This window comes from Epinephelus lanceolatus, chromosome 23, assembly GCF_041903045.1.
Source record: "Epinephelus lanceolatus isolate andai-2023 chromosome 23, ASM4190304v1, whole genome shotgun sequence".
NCBI classification, from domain to species: Eukaryota; Metazoa; Chordata; class Actinopteri; order Perciformes; family Serranidae; genus Epinephelus; species Epinephelus lanceolatus.
In genome coordinates, this window is record NC_135756.1 from 34,126,463 (window position 1) to 34,141,763 (window position 15,301).

The 15,301-nt window shown below is 41.6% G+C and overlaps 1 protein-coding gene across 3 annotated transcripts in view; it reads right to left on the reverse strand.

Moving 5' to 3' along the window:
* The window catches only part of scube1 (signal peptide, CUB domain, EGF-like 1), a 250,963-nt gene that overhangs the window by 10,634 nt on the left and 225,028 nt on the right, over positions 1 to 15,301 (reverse strand). For all 3 annotated transcript variants that reach the window (XM_078164991.1, XM_033614176.2, XM_033614175.2), the window contains 12 exons: positions 12,864 to 12,986; positions 12,639 to 12,758; positions 10,169 to 10,267; positions 8,829 to 8,945; positions 8,511 to 8,669; positions 7,924 to 8,127; positions 7,645 to 7,806; positions 6,271 to 6,438; positions 3,026 to 3,187; positions 2,702 to 2,899; positions 373 to 525; positions 127 to 206 (listed from right to left, as the gene is read on the reverse strand). In XM_078164991.1, coding sequence (XP_078021117.1) covers positions 127 to 206; positions 373 to 525; positions 2,702 to 2,899; positions 3,026 to 3,187; positions 6,271 to 6,438; positions 7,645 to 7,806; positions 7,924 to 8,127; positions 8,511 to 8,669; positions 8,829 to 8,945; positions 10,169 to 10,267; positions 12,639 to 12,758; positions 12,864 to 12,986 — 1,745 coding nt within the window. The remainder of the gene's footprint in view (positions 1 to 126; positions 207 to 372; positions 526 to 2,701; positions 2,900 to 3,025; positions 3,188 to 6,270; positions 6,439 to 7,644; positions 7,807 to 7,923; positions 8,128 to 8,510; positions 8,670 to 8,828; positions 8,946 to 10,168; positions 10,268 to 12,638; positions 12,759 to 12,863; positions 12,987 to 15,301) is intronic.

A 15,301-nucleotide genomic window follows, 5' to 3' on the forward strand; every position in this document is an offset into this window, starting at 1 on the left:
GGATGCATGAACAGAGTGTCATCCCACTGGAGCAACCATATGAGGTTTTTTCAACCTTTATCTTTGGAACAGTAAATGTCATTCCCTCAGAATTAAAGGCTGGTCACAGACTGTATCAGTAAATACCTTCAGTATCTCCTGGTGGTTCTCGGAGGCATAGAGCCTGCCATCTCGCACTATGTCCTCTATCAGCTGCTGGTAGTCCTCTGGAACAAGTATATAGAGTCTTACTGAGTGAGGGTAGATAGCAGTATAAAGATTGGTAACAACAAATAATTCATTAGTTTAATTTTAAATGAAACTGACTCATGGCAGCCTGTACGTGAGATTAGATCTAACTCAGCTGTCTGAACTGTGCCGAAGGTGACTCACCATCATAGGTGACATATGGAACTTGGAAGCCTTTGCCACTGTTGCCCTCATTGGACTTAAACTGAATCCAGAGCTTGCGAGAGCGCGAGGTGAAAGCGATGGGCCGCTCATAGGTCTGACACGTCTCGTAGGTGGTGATGGAGGTGGGGAGGGCTGGAAGAAGGGTATAAACATGTTAGAATGGTAGTCTTTGACATGACAATGGTAGAGTGGTCACTCCACTTAGAGCCTGTTTAAATACCTGGTATTAATGTGGTTAATCTCAAGTGATCCGATCACAAGTGGACAGTGCTACTTAAATACAAGTGTAAACAACCACCAAGACAAATTATCTGTTCACTCAAACTACTTGCTGAACTGCTCTGTGATGTATTTGACCATGTATCTTTTGTAGTGTGAACGCTAGTGTGTCCTGATCAATCCCAACATGGACTTCATCATCAATGCAGGATGTGGTGGTTGTTTTGGTGATGCTCTATAAGTTGCACAGCTTACAATGAATTGGGCGCCATATTTTGTCCATTGTCCATTGTATTGAATTCACCTGACATGGATATCTCCAGCCATGCCAACACAACTGCTAGTGTGACTGGCGAGCATGCTAGCGAAAGCATGCATGTAATACCTGCACGGGGCCCTTTGACCTTCTAACATTAGCATGATAGTCACAGGTGTAAATGGCGATGTGTCTTAGCTGTCCACTTGTGTTCAGATCGCTGAAACACATGGTGGAAACAGGCTCTTAATTGCCTAGAATGCAGAAGACAAACCCAATCAGGAGGTCCTGTTTTTTGGGTTAGTATATACTCCTGTGAGAAGTCACCTTTATGAATCCATTGCCCAAGAATCAGTTTGTTCCGTCACCTTCTTTAAAGGGTCTTGGTGTGGTTATTTTGGTCCACAACCATCATGATTGCTGTGTTCAACTAATGGTATCGAGGGAAACAAGCAGGAGTCTGAATTAACTAGACTAAACAACAGAGCTTTGAATATTCCCTTAGGAGAAGACAGGCTGCAATCCCAGAGGAAGGTTACTGGTTGACAGCTTCAGCAGTTAAGTGTGTTGAAATAAACACAGCAGAATTCTTAAAGACAAACTAACTCTATACAGTATTTGTTCCATAATAGGTGGCAGTTCACCCAAAAACTTTGCCAACCCATACTAAAGGTATATGGAATCTTAAGTCACATAACAACTGAGCAAGCCTTACCTGCTAATGAAGACCATATGGTAAGGCCCAAAAATCCAGATAAAACAAAGTAAGTTGACCTTGATTAGAGATTGTTCTGTGTAATCACTTTGAAATCAAACTGCAGTTCAGTTCAGATGTAATCTATTCTGCCATAGTAGAGAAATTCATGTTTCCACTGCAGGAACTTCGTGGTAATTTTACGGGGCCGGGGCCATTGGTGCGTGTCTCCACCGCAGGAACCACCCCCGAAGGACAGAGTTCCGGAACTTTTACGGGGGCTAAACAAGTCCCTGCCTCGAGGGGCAGGGACACATAGTAGGACTCCCTGCTATGTGTGGTATTTATTCAGTTTTGGGAAATCACGATGTCTAGAAAGCATCAGTGGCTGCCGCTGACAGGGACAGCTAACAGCAGCAGCAAAGCTAACATCAGGACGTCATCTGTTAAAAGCCTCCCGTTGTCGGATACGACATGAAACTACTCCAGATAGCTCAATCATGTTGTAACTAAGACATCCGCTGGATTTTTTTTTTTTTTTCACGGGGCATTTAGTAAGTTAATGCAGACACCGCTAAGGGCTATCGGCGTCCCTACGTCGCCCGGTAAATGGTCGCGCAACAATTACGTCACATCCAGAGCCCATAACTTTACAGGAACCTTCCTCCTACTCCGCTCTCTCAGTGGAGACACGGCGGTTGAGAGGGACGAGCAAGAGGACGTTTCTGTAGTAGTTCCTGCCCCCCAAATAGTACCAGGAACTTCTTCAGTGGAAACGGGCCTAAAGGTAACATTCAAGCAAAACCAGATGGTACATGCAGGAACACACACTACAAGTGCCAGACCTGTTGCCTTATATCTGTATACGTATGCAGAATCTGTATGTGCCAGGAAAAGATTCTTGTATCAGAAGTGATCTGATTTTCATTTGTAGTCCATTTGTAGTCTGAGTAGGATTGAATAATTACATTTGAATGGCAGGTAAATAGTTCACGTGAAGAGGTCAAACACCTTAGCCAAGATATAATCTTGGAATCCATCACAATGCATCCAAGATTGTCAATAAACAGACTGTAAATGTGTCTGATTAGTTCTGTTCTGGTTCTGGTAAAATGATCTGAATTATTATGTTTTTTTACCACTCTTCCTCATGACCAGCACGTCTCCACACTCATCCTCGATGGGGAGGAAAATCTCTGGTACTACAATGAGAATCCGCCTCTTGTGTGGTGGGTTGATGGTCCAGACACAGTCCACATTGGATGGGTAATCGCCAGGGTAGTTAGGAGACTCAATGTAGCCTGTGTATTCTCCAAGCTCACCTCCACACAGCTGATCTGAGGGCAAAATAATACAAACACTTACAACTAAAACTTCTTTCAAAACAACAGCACCAATGTCTGAAAAGCCTATTCAAGCCTATACAATAAAGCAGGCTAAATGTATAAGTTGAGCAGCGTTACTTTTGCAGTGGGAGACATTGGTGGCGCCGTCAAAGTCAGTGGTGGTGTTCCCAGGACAGGTGATGCAGTAGTTCTGCCCAAACTCAGACTGGTAGGTTCCTGCTGGGCAGCGGATACAGCGGTGGGTGCTAGAGTTGTAGTAATGTCCAGGAGCACAGTGTACTGGGGAGGAGCAGGAGAAGGGTTAACTAAAGACTCAATCTAAAACCAACAGTGAAAACATAATTTTGTTAACTGAAATTTAAATAAAAATGCCGATTTTCAAAAACATTAAAGTTTTTTTTGGGGGGGGGGGTTGTATGCTGAAAAGCTGATTTGTGATATTGGGCTTTATAAATAAAACTGAATTGAATTGAACTGAATTAAAGAAGAATTAAAATGAACAACGCAACATGAAAGTAAATAAAATAGAATTGCGGGTAAAATTAGCTTTGTTTTCTTATGTAATGCACACTGTGGTTGCTATGCCACTTTGTTTTGTTCCCCAAAGTGCCAAAAACTGCAGTTCCTCAAATGGCCAATTGAGGCTGGCTCCAAGAGAGAGTTAATCCCCATAGACCCTATGTTGAAAAGCCCAACCTTACAACAGAAATACAGTAAACGTGTTTACAGCCTGGTAGGTAAAATGGTGCTGGGATTTATAGCTACATTCCCTGTTCATGACAACTGTACAGGGGCTGAATTTTTATATAACTCACCAGATTACATTTAATAAGATTTCAAACCATGAATAATTAAGGGTGTGGTCTCTTTGAGTGACAGGTGTGTGCCATTTATTGACAATTTGCCACATCGTCAACAACATTGGTTAGGTAACGCAACCATGGCATAACCCCAGATTCACAGAGTATAGGTGTAGACATAGCTTTTGCTATTTTGCGTGTTTTCAGTTCATAAAAGTTCATTGTAACATTTTGGTCACCTAAAAAAAAAGGCTTGTTTAGTGTTTGGTTGCCCTCAAAGACCCCCAAGGAGTCAGATGTTCAGTTTTTTTTCAGTTAGTTAATTTTGTTTAAATGGTTTTTAGCCTGTTTTTTTTTTTTTAAATCTTATTTTATTGTATTTTTTTGCAAAAATTTTCATTAGCATTAGCACAATTCAGCACAGCTGTAAACTCACCATTCTAACCAAGCTAGTAGCTAGCATTAGGGTTACCTTCAGCCTACAGTATAGAGTATAGGCATAGTCATAGCTGTCACTATTTCAGCTTTTTTTTTCAGTTTATTAAACATTATGGTTGCCTAAAAAAGTCTTTTTCAGTGTTTGCTTCTACTCAAAGACCCTCTAAAGATAGCTACCTTTAGTTTTTCTGGTAAGTAGACTACATTAAATGGTTTTTAGTCTTTTTTTTCCTTAACAAAAATGAACATTAGCATTATCACAGTCAGCCATAGCTGTAAATGCACCATGCTAACCAAGCTAGCAGCTAGCAATAGGGTTACCTCCACCTTCTTGTCCAAGTATGGTCACTTCTGGCTCCAAAAAATTTGGCCAAAATGTCTAACTTAAGGATTCAAAATGGCTGTCCACAAACTAGTGGGTGACGTCCATTGAGTTTGATAACAACTAGATATCGGACCTCAACATGACATCAATTCATTACAGTGGAGTTGCTCACCTGGCACATATGCCATAAAAATTTTTTAGCTTATGGATTTACTTTTGCAGTTTGCGTACCACTGAATATGTGCAGTAGTGTTTCTCCCACTGGCCCCGCCTGCTCGACTTATGGACTTTTCATTATCATGATGTCACAGATTTTTAAAATCAGTTTTCTTGACTTCTGCAAAGTTTAACAAATATAAAACCGCTGTGGATCAAAAATTCATGATACAGAGGAGTCACATTTGTCTTTGTTTGCAGTTCAAGGTGTCCAACAGTTTTACAGACATGTCTTACAATGGTGGCCTATGGGGAAAATGCTTTTTGGGCCACAAGGGATTTTTTTTCCTGCTGCAATACCACAAGTGCCCACTGGGAAAATTTAACTGAGCAGCTGGGAGAAATTTTCTCGAAGGCTTTCTACCACAAAGGGATCTTTTGATTAAGGTTAGGAAAAAAAGTTGTGGCTTGGGTTAAAAAGAATAGATTTCTATCAAAGGGAGCTTTCTTGGAAAAAGTCTACAAGGAAAACTTCTCCCATGCACCAAGGCTGACATCTTGATGTAGTTATAGAAGGTGGCAGCAAGATGCAGATGCCGGCTACTATAAACTCCCCAATAAAAGACAAACAAACAAAAAATAAATAAAAAGAAATAAAAACTATAAAACTTCAAACCTATAATAATTCTGAACAGGAGGCAGCCAGTGTACACACTATGTAAAATGAATGAAGATTAACAGCTGGCCATCTACAAGATACATCAGACAGCTGTGATATTATTCCTGCCTTGATAACAGAGCAGGCATATAAACAAAACACTAAACTATGTATCACATGTGCAAATTGCCATGTCATACACATCTGAACGGAGCACTACTTTATGACAGCATTAACAATGAAACTGCTGACAAATGGCTTGTGGCATTACAAATGCCCGTATACACACATACACAGTTAGAAAGTGGCAGATAAAAAGCTCCAGTTACACAGGAGAAAGTCATACAGGCTATAGAATATCAAACAAGACTTAGATTCTACTACAGGCACGCTACGTGCTAACATGCTGATGGTTACAAGGTATAATATTTAACATGTTCACCATCTTTATGCTAACATATGATAATTAGCACTATACACAATATACAGGTATGTGGTCATAACACCCAGTTGAATTAAAAATTTGATCTGATGATGGAGTTAGAGAAAAAGTCAGAAGATCACCAGTGACATTAGAATTCATCCGCTAGGCATCATGGATGTCTCCTCGAAATTTCAGCAGAAAAGATTTTTAAAGAGCAAACTGGCTACTATCATATTAAAGATACCAAATAAAAACATGTATCTGAAATCAACTTCACAATCTTTATTTGACGCTGCTGTTTTTGCACAGGCAATTTAGGGATGTCTCCACAGTTGTGGTCCTAAGTCCTAAAATCCTATGTCCTTATTTCTGAGACAAGACCGAGTAAAAATGTGGTCAATTTGAGACACGACTGAGACCTTCAATTAATGGTCTTGGGCCTGAGACCAAGACTTATCTTATTATAACACTATTATAACACATAAGAATCCTGTATAAACACACATGCAGCAGACATATAGAGACACATGGTGTCTGACACACACAGACACAGAACCTCACCTTTGGCCTCACAGTCCCTGAAGGACATTGATCCTTCATACTTGGTCATAAGACCTCCTCCACAGGGGAAGCAGAGGACACGGCCTGGTTCTGGCTGGTAGGAGCCCAGGGGACAGGGCTGGCATGGACGGAAGCCGTCAGCAGAGAAGTGACCCGCTGAACACTGACCTGAGGGAAGGACACAAGGACATCACCTGTCTGTGTTTTCTCTTTCTTATCATTGTCATCAATCTGTAGCTTTTGTCTCTTCAGACTTCAACAGTTTGAAGTTCTCTATGAATTGCACAATGTCAGAGTTGTCAGAGTTTATCAGTGTAGGATCAGCTAGTGAATCTCTTCCTGAGCTCAGTGACTGAATGTTAACACAGGTCTGTGGTGCTCTTTTGTGGCTGCAGCTCAGATTCAGTTCACATCAACGGCCACTAGATGGTGCCAATCCAACATATTAATACATGCATATTGTGTGTCTTAAAGGAGCTATATGTAAGAAATCTAAAGCAAATAGTTGTAAAATCCTCCTAATATGTCACAGAGACTAAGGAATAATGTTAATATAACATACTGATCTCACTGACAACAATAGTACAGCCAGAATATTCGCATTTAAAAAACATTTTTACAGTCCGCAAATCATGTTTATGTTTTGAATTTGTGTTTTGGCCTGTTGCGCCACCCACCACTGTCTACCAGTCACGCAGTCAGTAGAGTCTCAGCATCAGTTACAGTTACGACTGAGCTACAGCAGCACAGCAAGCAGCATTAGCAGTGTCCCGGTACATAGCATTAGCAGCCGGCTCCTTCTCAGCTGTATCCCGGCAGCAACGTTAGCAATGTCCCGGTACATAAAATTAGGAGCCGGCTCCTCCTCCGCTGTATCCTGGCAGCAGTGTTAGCAGCAGAGACTTGCTCGAATGGTCCGCTGGAAAACCTAAGATAAAGGATGTGGCGACACGGCCCTACCACGGCAGCTGCCCGTGGGCAAACAAATCAGTCTCCAGCGTGCCGTTGCCCAGCAACCTCAAATCTGTAGGGGAGGGGGGGCGGACACGACTCGCGACAATATTTTGAATTTGAGTGCAGTAACCATTTTGGCCACATTCTTACATACAGCGCCTTTAACTCTTTTCCTGCACACCTTTCTTGCCCCAAGGAAATTTAAAATGTCCTAATTTTCAGCAATGACAAATATCAAAGATGGAAAACAAAAATCTGTAGTTGATTGGCAAAAAGATGTAAGGTACAGTAAGGGGCTACAGCCTGAGAACAGATCCTGTGTGTTAATGTGACTCATGCAACAACTGTTTCAGTGCTGTTGGAGGAAGGATGAAGATCTGGGGCTTTTGCAATGACTGTGGTGATTGGATGGTGACTTACCTCCACACTGAGACACGTTCTTGGCCCCAGCAATGCCCTGTCCTTCAGTGCTGGGACATGGCTCGCAGGACAGCTGACCCACCGTGTCCTGGTACGTACCAGGTGGACACTGGACACACTGCTCCTGCTCCCCGCTGTAGAATGTCCCCACGCCACAGCTCACTGAGGAGGAAGACACAGGTTTTAAGGAATACTTTCTGTGGCTCCTTTTAATCTCTCACTGCAACAGGGTAGAGACATTATGACACCATAGGACAATGACTTGAACGGCAAACTTACCACATTTTCCATCTCGGAAAACTTGTCCCGTGCTGCAGGACTCAGCTCCCTCTGGTATCCTGGAAGGTTTCTGGGCTACCTCGTACTCGGTCCCAGAGAACTGGATGTAGAACTGCTGCTTGTTGATGGACTTCCTGAGTGTCCGCATGGCGCTCTGCAGCTTCTGCTTCATCCTTTCCCGCACACAGTCCACATTACACGAGTCTGAGGTAAAAATTGGTGTTTAGCAAAAATACAACCTCCAGTAGAAGACAAATTGTTTCCCTTTTACTGAATGCTTTTCTATTCATTTAAAGACCAAATCTTGATAATGTCTCTTGTTTCTATTATGTTCATCATATTATATTTTGCATATGGTTTGGTACCATAAAAAACTTTCTATAGCAGGGTTGGGGGTACAGTTAGGTTAACTTTGACCCCTAATCCTCCAGTTTGATTTTTAGAAGGTATGAATTCATATCTTAAGATATTATGTCAGATATACACAGTTTGTAGGTAATATCTGGTAATTTTCTTTGCACTGTCTGAATGTTGAGTATTTTATTACGAGTGCAGTTAGACCAAAGAGGCAAGAAAGAACATCCCACCCGAGGCCTCCTCCTCCTTCATCTCCATCTCAAACTCAGCTGTGATGTGGGAAACCTCTTTGGAAGGAGATTTGCGTCCTCGTCTGCGCTTCTTAGACGAGTCGCACTTGAGGTTGACAAAAGTCACCTGGCAGTCGTCAGTGCAAGGGAACTGGCCTCCTTCCAGGGAAAAAACACAGGTGAAGAATGAGGAGGAGGAGATGGAGAAGAAGAATTAGAACATAAAGGATAAAGATCACAATATGTATTACTTAAGGATTTAAGATGAAAAAACAGTAGTGTGTGTAAAAGGAGGGTAATCCAGTCCAGGCTGTTTACCCTGCAGATTCTGCTTGGATGAATCTCTGTGCTTCTCCTTGTTGCGAGGTCTCAGGTGACACTTGGCATCTTTGATCTTAAACCTGGCCTTCTGTTTGATGGGTGGGGCCAGTGTGTCTTCATTTATACACAGCAAAAAGAAACAAAAGATGAATCATTATAATGTAAAGAACATTTGTATTAATTTGTATCCTTTCTTATGATGACTGTTTCTGATCCCTTAACCTGAGTTAGGTTTTTTTTTTTCAAATGAAACTATTTGGATGTGTGGTGTCAACAGTTTAGTTTGGGTTCTTACACTTTGGTTGACTTTAGGTAACATTTGCTAATTTTTTTTCATCCAGAACAATATGTCTGTTCAGAGATCTCATAAATCACCTACAGTAGCCTCACTGACCACTCTGAGCTTACTCAGAGCTTACATCTGGATAAGTTCACAGGTCTATTAGCAGATAGTTTCTTCAGAAAAACTCATTGATAACTTGCTATTTTACTGAAAATCGTCATAGAACTAACTGCAGTCAATATCACTGAGATCGTTGTACTTTTCAGATAGCATGCTTTCTTTAAGATATCATTAACCTGTAGCATTTATGATAATCATGATATAGACGACAAACAGAGCAAAAGACTAATTCGTACATCTATTTCCAAACAGGTGCGTAGGAGAGGGACGATCAGAACGCAATTTGTAGAAAACCTCCCACATACTGTTTAACTATCACAGGAAAATGCAGAGAAGTAATTAATCATTCATCATTACTTCTCAGTACTTTCCTGTGATCCAGCATAATACTAGGCTGAAGATGCCTTGTAAAAGCAATAGCTAAGCCTACAGCTGGCAGTCGATCCATGATAGTTGAGCTAGAAGTCAACAAGGGCAGTTGTGTTCCATTTCAATCCCCCACTCCTCCCCCGCCCACTTTCCCTCCACTCTCCTCGTGGCCTCTGTGTGACGTGTACAGCGCCGAGGAATAAAATGAAGCCAGCAGGCTTTTTGTCAATGAACATAATATCTGATTACTGCAACACAAACAAAGTGACCATCAGTGAACTGTTAAATCACTTAAGGATAAATCTACATGATCCTTCCTTTTGCTAAGACACTGAAGTCTGTATTTGACTTCATTACACCTCAGTATAACATTCATATCAGCCCCATGTCCACCCCCATCTGCTGCCTTATTTTTTCTCATAATATCACTTCATCTTTTAGTTTACCATGAGCGTGTTTATTTTCTAAATGTATTACTTATCAGATAAATTCTAACGATTTTAATATAACCTTTAATGGGGACTATTTGGAGTGATGGTAACAGTGTTTGTCAGATATACTGTACCAGCACAGGTGGGTAAAGCAGTGGTAGCATTCCTCTTCTGGGGAGCTTTACCAGACTGGACAGGCACCCCACAGCTCAGTGTGTAGCTGTTCTCTGAGTCTGTTAGAAACACACACACACACACACACACACACACACATTAGATCAGAATGAGGAAAGAGAAATCAGACATGCTGATGAGAGGTTAGGGGAGCTGAGAGTTTTGATTTCGTCTGAAGGACTGTGTGACCGGGTCTTTCTGAGTTGTGGGTATGGTATGGAAGCCAGTGTGTTTCACTTGGCGCTGGGCTGGGACACGCACACTTGTGAGGATTAAAAGGAATTTTATAAATGTTGTATGACCTTACTTTCCTGTATTCAGGAACAAGACAGACAGCCCAGAGGAAACTCTGCTGCCATGTGACCTTAAACTCCTACTGAGAAATTAAAGCTTGAATGAAAGATCTATGAATCCTGTCTTTCTGTCTTGATCTACGCAAACACACAAAGACACATTTCAAGTAGGAAATGAGGGATGAAGTCTTCAGAGGTCATAAAAGCAAGATGATTAAATAAGAATCCGGACTGCATTAAGCCACAGGAATTTACATGGCTCCTGCCCCTGAAAATTAAGACACACTCCAAAAAGACAGAAAAACAAATATTTCACTCCATGCCTGAGAACTATCCATCATTCTCACACCATGGCAGCCAAGTTAAACCAAGTGAGGCCCTCGCTGTGGAAAAAAAGGCATGATCAAAGGATGTAATCGATTTACAGATGTGTGTTAAGTACTATCGCAGGAGGAGAGGCTGGGGTGGCAGCCAAAGTGCTGCGACGGGAGACGCCAAGAAAACCTTGCAGAGAGAAAAACACATCAGTCTGAGTGGAGAGCACCCCGAGGAGTCAATACAGCAATAAAGAGCATGAGCGCCTTAATCCAGCATCAGTTGCATCGAGAGAAAAGGATGGTACAGAGAGCTGTGACTGCAAGCTCTCACCACTAGAGGGAAGCAGCGTGTGCAGCATGACACCTCCAACAACACATTTTACAGTTACATACAGGAGAAGAATGAATTTCATTCACTGGATCTCAAACTTAAATGCACAATGCGTGATTTTTCCTCCACACTATAAATGAGTGTAGTGTATTTTTACTGAAATAAAGTAACATAGATCCACATTCCACAAAGAAAAATAATCTCTCCTTTTTCCATCTAAAGTAATCTCCTTACAGGGTCCCAATCCTGGTCAAAATATCAAGGTCACAAATATGAATGTACAAATGCAAAAAAGAGTAGAAAAGGGTCAAGACTATGAGAGAGAGGCAAACAATCAAAGCAAAGGTGCAGTGACCTCTCTCTCTCACAGGTTACATCCACATCTTTCCCTAGCCAGCACAGAAGAGCTATACAATCAGCACAGTTTCAAGGTGGACACCCAAGATTAGCGTCACCAATTCAGTATATGACCAAATGTCTCCCCTTCTGTTCCTGAGATACGATGTTGAATAAAGTGTTTTTGCAGAACATTATGATGCCACACTGAAGTTGACCTTTGACCCTTTGAATATAAATTTTCATTGCTTCATCATTTTGTGAGGAATTTTGTCATAATTAATGTATCTCTTAATGTAATTCTTGAGTTATGGCCAAAATCATATTTTGTGAGGTCACAGTGACCTTGACCTTTGACCACCAAATTCTCAAATCAGTCCATCCTTGACTCAAAGTGGACATTTCCTCCAGGTGTTCTTGAGAGATCGCATTAACAAAAATTAAAAACAAATGCAAGGTCACACTGACCTTGACCTTTGACCACCAAAATCTAGTCAGTTCATTGTTGATTCTACATGGACATTTGTGCCAAATTTGAAGAAATTTTCTTGAGGTGTTCTTAAGATATCACATTCACAAGAATGCAACATAAGAGATCACAGTAACCTTGATCTTTGACTTCAGCTACCAAAATCTAATCAGATCTTCTTGAGTACAATTGGACATTTGTGCAAATATAGAGAAGTTCCCTCAAAGCATTCTTGAGATATCATTTTCACGAGAAGGGGAAGGACAGACAGACAACCGGAAAACATAATGCCTTCAACCGTGGCTGTTGCCCATGTGGAGGCATAAAAAAAGTCAAAAAGTCCCAAATTACAATCCCTAGAGCAACTTGACAGAATGAGCAACTTGAGCTCTGAGTATTGCAATTGGCACTTTACAATACTTACAGTTTTTTGATTGTTTAATACAGAGGATACACAGCAAGTACATTTCATGTGTAGGGAGGGTGGGAGTCTGTCATTTTGAAAAAACTTTTCTGATGAACCTACATTAAATAGTTTGATAAATGAAAAAAACTGAGAACAATGCTAAGATGAAATAAAAATCCAAAAAATAAGATTTTAATTTTTTTCCTTTGTGTGTGTGTGTGTGTGTGTGTGTGTGTGTGTGTATGTGTGTGCACGAGCGTGTGTGTGTGTGTGCGTACCTGCAAGGAAGAGGGCGTTGGAGGGGCAGGAGAGCGAGCAGACCTCTGCCCCTCCGCTCTTGGTGCACGTCAGTTGGGCTCGGGGTGCCGGCTTCCCATTGGGCAGACACTTCACCGCCTCTGAGGAACACAGAGTCACATCACCATGAAAACTACCTGGACACACACACATGTGTACCTGTGTTCAGGCCTGCTGACAAACACACACACGCAGTTGGTGCTTACCGATGCAATCTTTCTTGTTCCAGTGGAGTTTCTGTCCAGGTGGACACACACAGTCGTAGCTTCCTTGGGTGTTTATGCAGCCGTATTCACAGCTCCCATTGCTGATGCTGCACTCATCGATGTCTGAGATACAACCACAGATAACACTTCAGTCAGTGTGAGAGTATATGATACCACAATATAGTAACAATTATTAGACATATTAGGGTGGACAAGAGATCCTGTTTATAGGCACGTGTGATTTTGTAAATGGGTTTACCAGTCTCCACATACCTGTACATGACATCACTCATGGAGTGTTCAGAGCATTCCCACAAAGCTACAAGTGAAATGTTTTGTGAATTGTCACGATACAAATAAGTGAATTATTGTGCACTCAGTTTAGACTCAGCTAGGGTCCTGCAGTAAATCCTCCTTCATTTAGGTTCTAATGTTCAGTTTGTGTTGAAGCTGTTTTAGAGAGCTGTTGATTCAACTGTATGCACATTTTGAAGGCTGCAGTTTGTGGCAATGAATTGTATGGCGTTAAACTGAGAGGTATTTATATTATTTTGTTCACGACTTTTATATCAATAAGCATAGGCTAAATAAGAGAATCCCCACTTTATGTAAACTGCAGCAGCAGCAGCACAATCTGCAGCCTCTAAAATGATAATACAGTTAAATCAACACTGGGGCTACACAATATATGAAATATACAGTACAGGCCAAAAGTTTGGACACACCTTCTCATTCAATGCGTTTTCTTTATTTTCATGACTATTTACATTGTAGATTCTCACTGAAGGCATCAAAACTATGAATGAACACATGTGGAGTTATGTACTTAACAAAAAAAGGTGAAATAACTGAAAACATGTTTTATATTCTAGTTTCTTCAAAATAGCCACCCTTTGCTCTGATTACTGCTTTGCACACTCTTGGCATTCTCTCCATGAGCTTCAAGAGGTAGTCACCTGAAATGGTTTCCACTTCACAGGTGTGCCTTATCAGGGTTAATTAGTGGAATTTCTTGCTTTATCAATGGGGTTGGGACCATCAGTTGTGTTGTGCAGAAGTCAGGTTAATACACAGCCGACAGCCCTATTGGACAACTGTTAAAATTCATATTATGGCAAGAACCAATCAGCTAACTAAAGAAAAACGAGTGGCCATCATTACTTTAAGAAATGAAGGTCAGTCAGTCCGGAAAATTGCAAAAACTTTAAATGTGTCCCCAAGTGGAGTCGCAAAAACCATCAAGCGCTACAACGAAACTGGCACACATGAGGACCGACCCAGGAAAGGAAGACCAAGAGTCACCTCTGCTTCTGAGGATAAGTTCATCCGAGTCACCAGCCTCAGAAATCCCAAGTTAACAGCAGCTCAGATCAGAGACCAGATGAATGCCACACAGAGTTCTAGCAGCAGACCCATCTCTAGAACAACTGTTAAGAGGAGACTGCGCCAATCAGGCCTTCATGGTCAAATAGCTGCTAGGAAACCACTGCTAAGCAGAGGCAACAAGCAGAAGAGATTTGTTTGGGCCAAGAAACACAAGGAATGGACATTAGACCAGTGGAAATCTGTGCTTTGGTCTGATGAGTCCAAATTTGAGATCTTTGGTTCCAACCGCCGTGTCTTTGTGAGACGCAGAAAAGGTGAACGGATGGATTCCACATGCCTGGTTCCCACTGTGAAGCATGGAGGAGGAGGTGTGATGGTGTGGGGGTGTTTTGCTGGTGACACTGTTGGGGATTTATTCAAAATTGAAGGCACACTGAACCAGCATGGCTACCACAGCATCCTGCAGCGACATGCCATCCCATCCGGTTTGCGTTTAGTTGGACCATCATTTATTTTTCAACAGGACAATGACCCCAAACACACCTCCAGGCTGTGTAAGGGCTATTTGACCAAGAAGAAGAGTGATGGAGTGCTGCGGCAGATGACCTGGCCTCCACAGTCACCGGACCTGAACCCAATCCAGATGGTTTGGGGTGAGCTGGACCGCAGAGTCCAGCTCACCCCAAACCATCTGGAGAGCAAAGGGGCCAACAAGTGCTAAACACCTCTGGGAACTCCTTCAAGACTGTTGGAAAACCATTTCAGGTGACTACCTCTTGAAGCTCATGGAGAGAATGCCAAGAGTGTGCAAAGCAGTAATCAGAGCAAAGGGTGGCTATTTTGAAGAAACTAGAATATAAAACATGTTTTCAGTTATTTCACCTTTTTTTGTTAAGTACATAACTCCACATGTGTTCATTCATAGTTTTGATGCCTTCAGTGAGAATCTACAATGTAAATAGTCATGAAAATAAAGAAAACGCATTGAATGAGAAGGTGTGTCCAAACTTTTGGCCTGTACTGTATATTTAGGTAAATATATGATATGCAACAACAATGAATATTGTGATAACAGTATTACTTGCGATAAACTGATATAGAGGCTGCTTTCA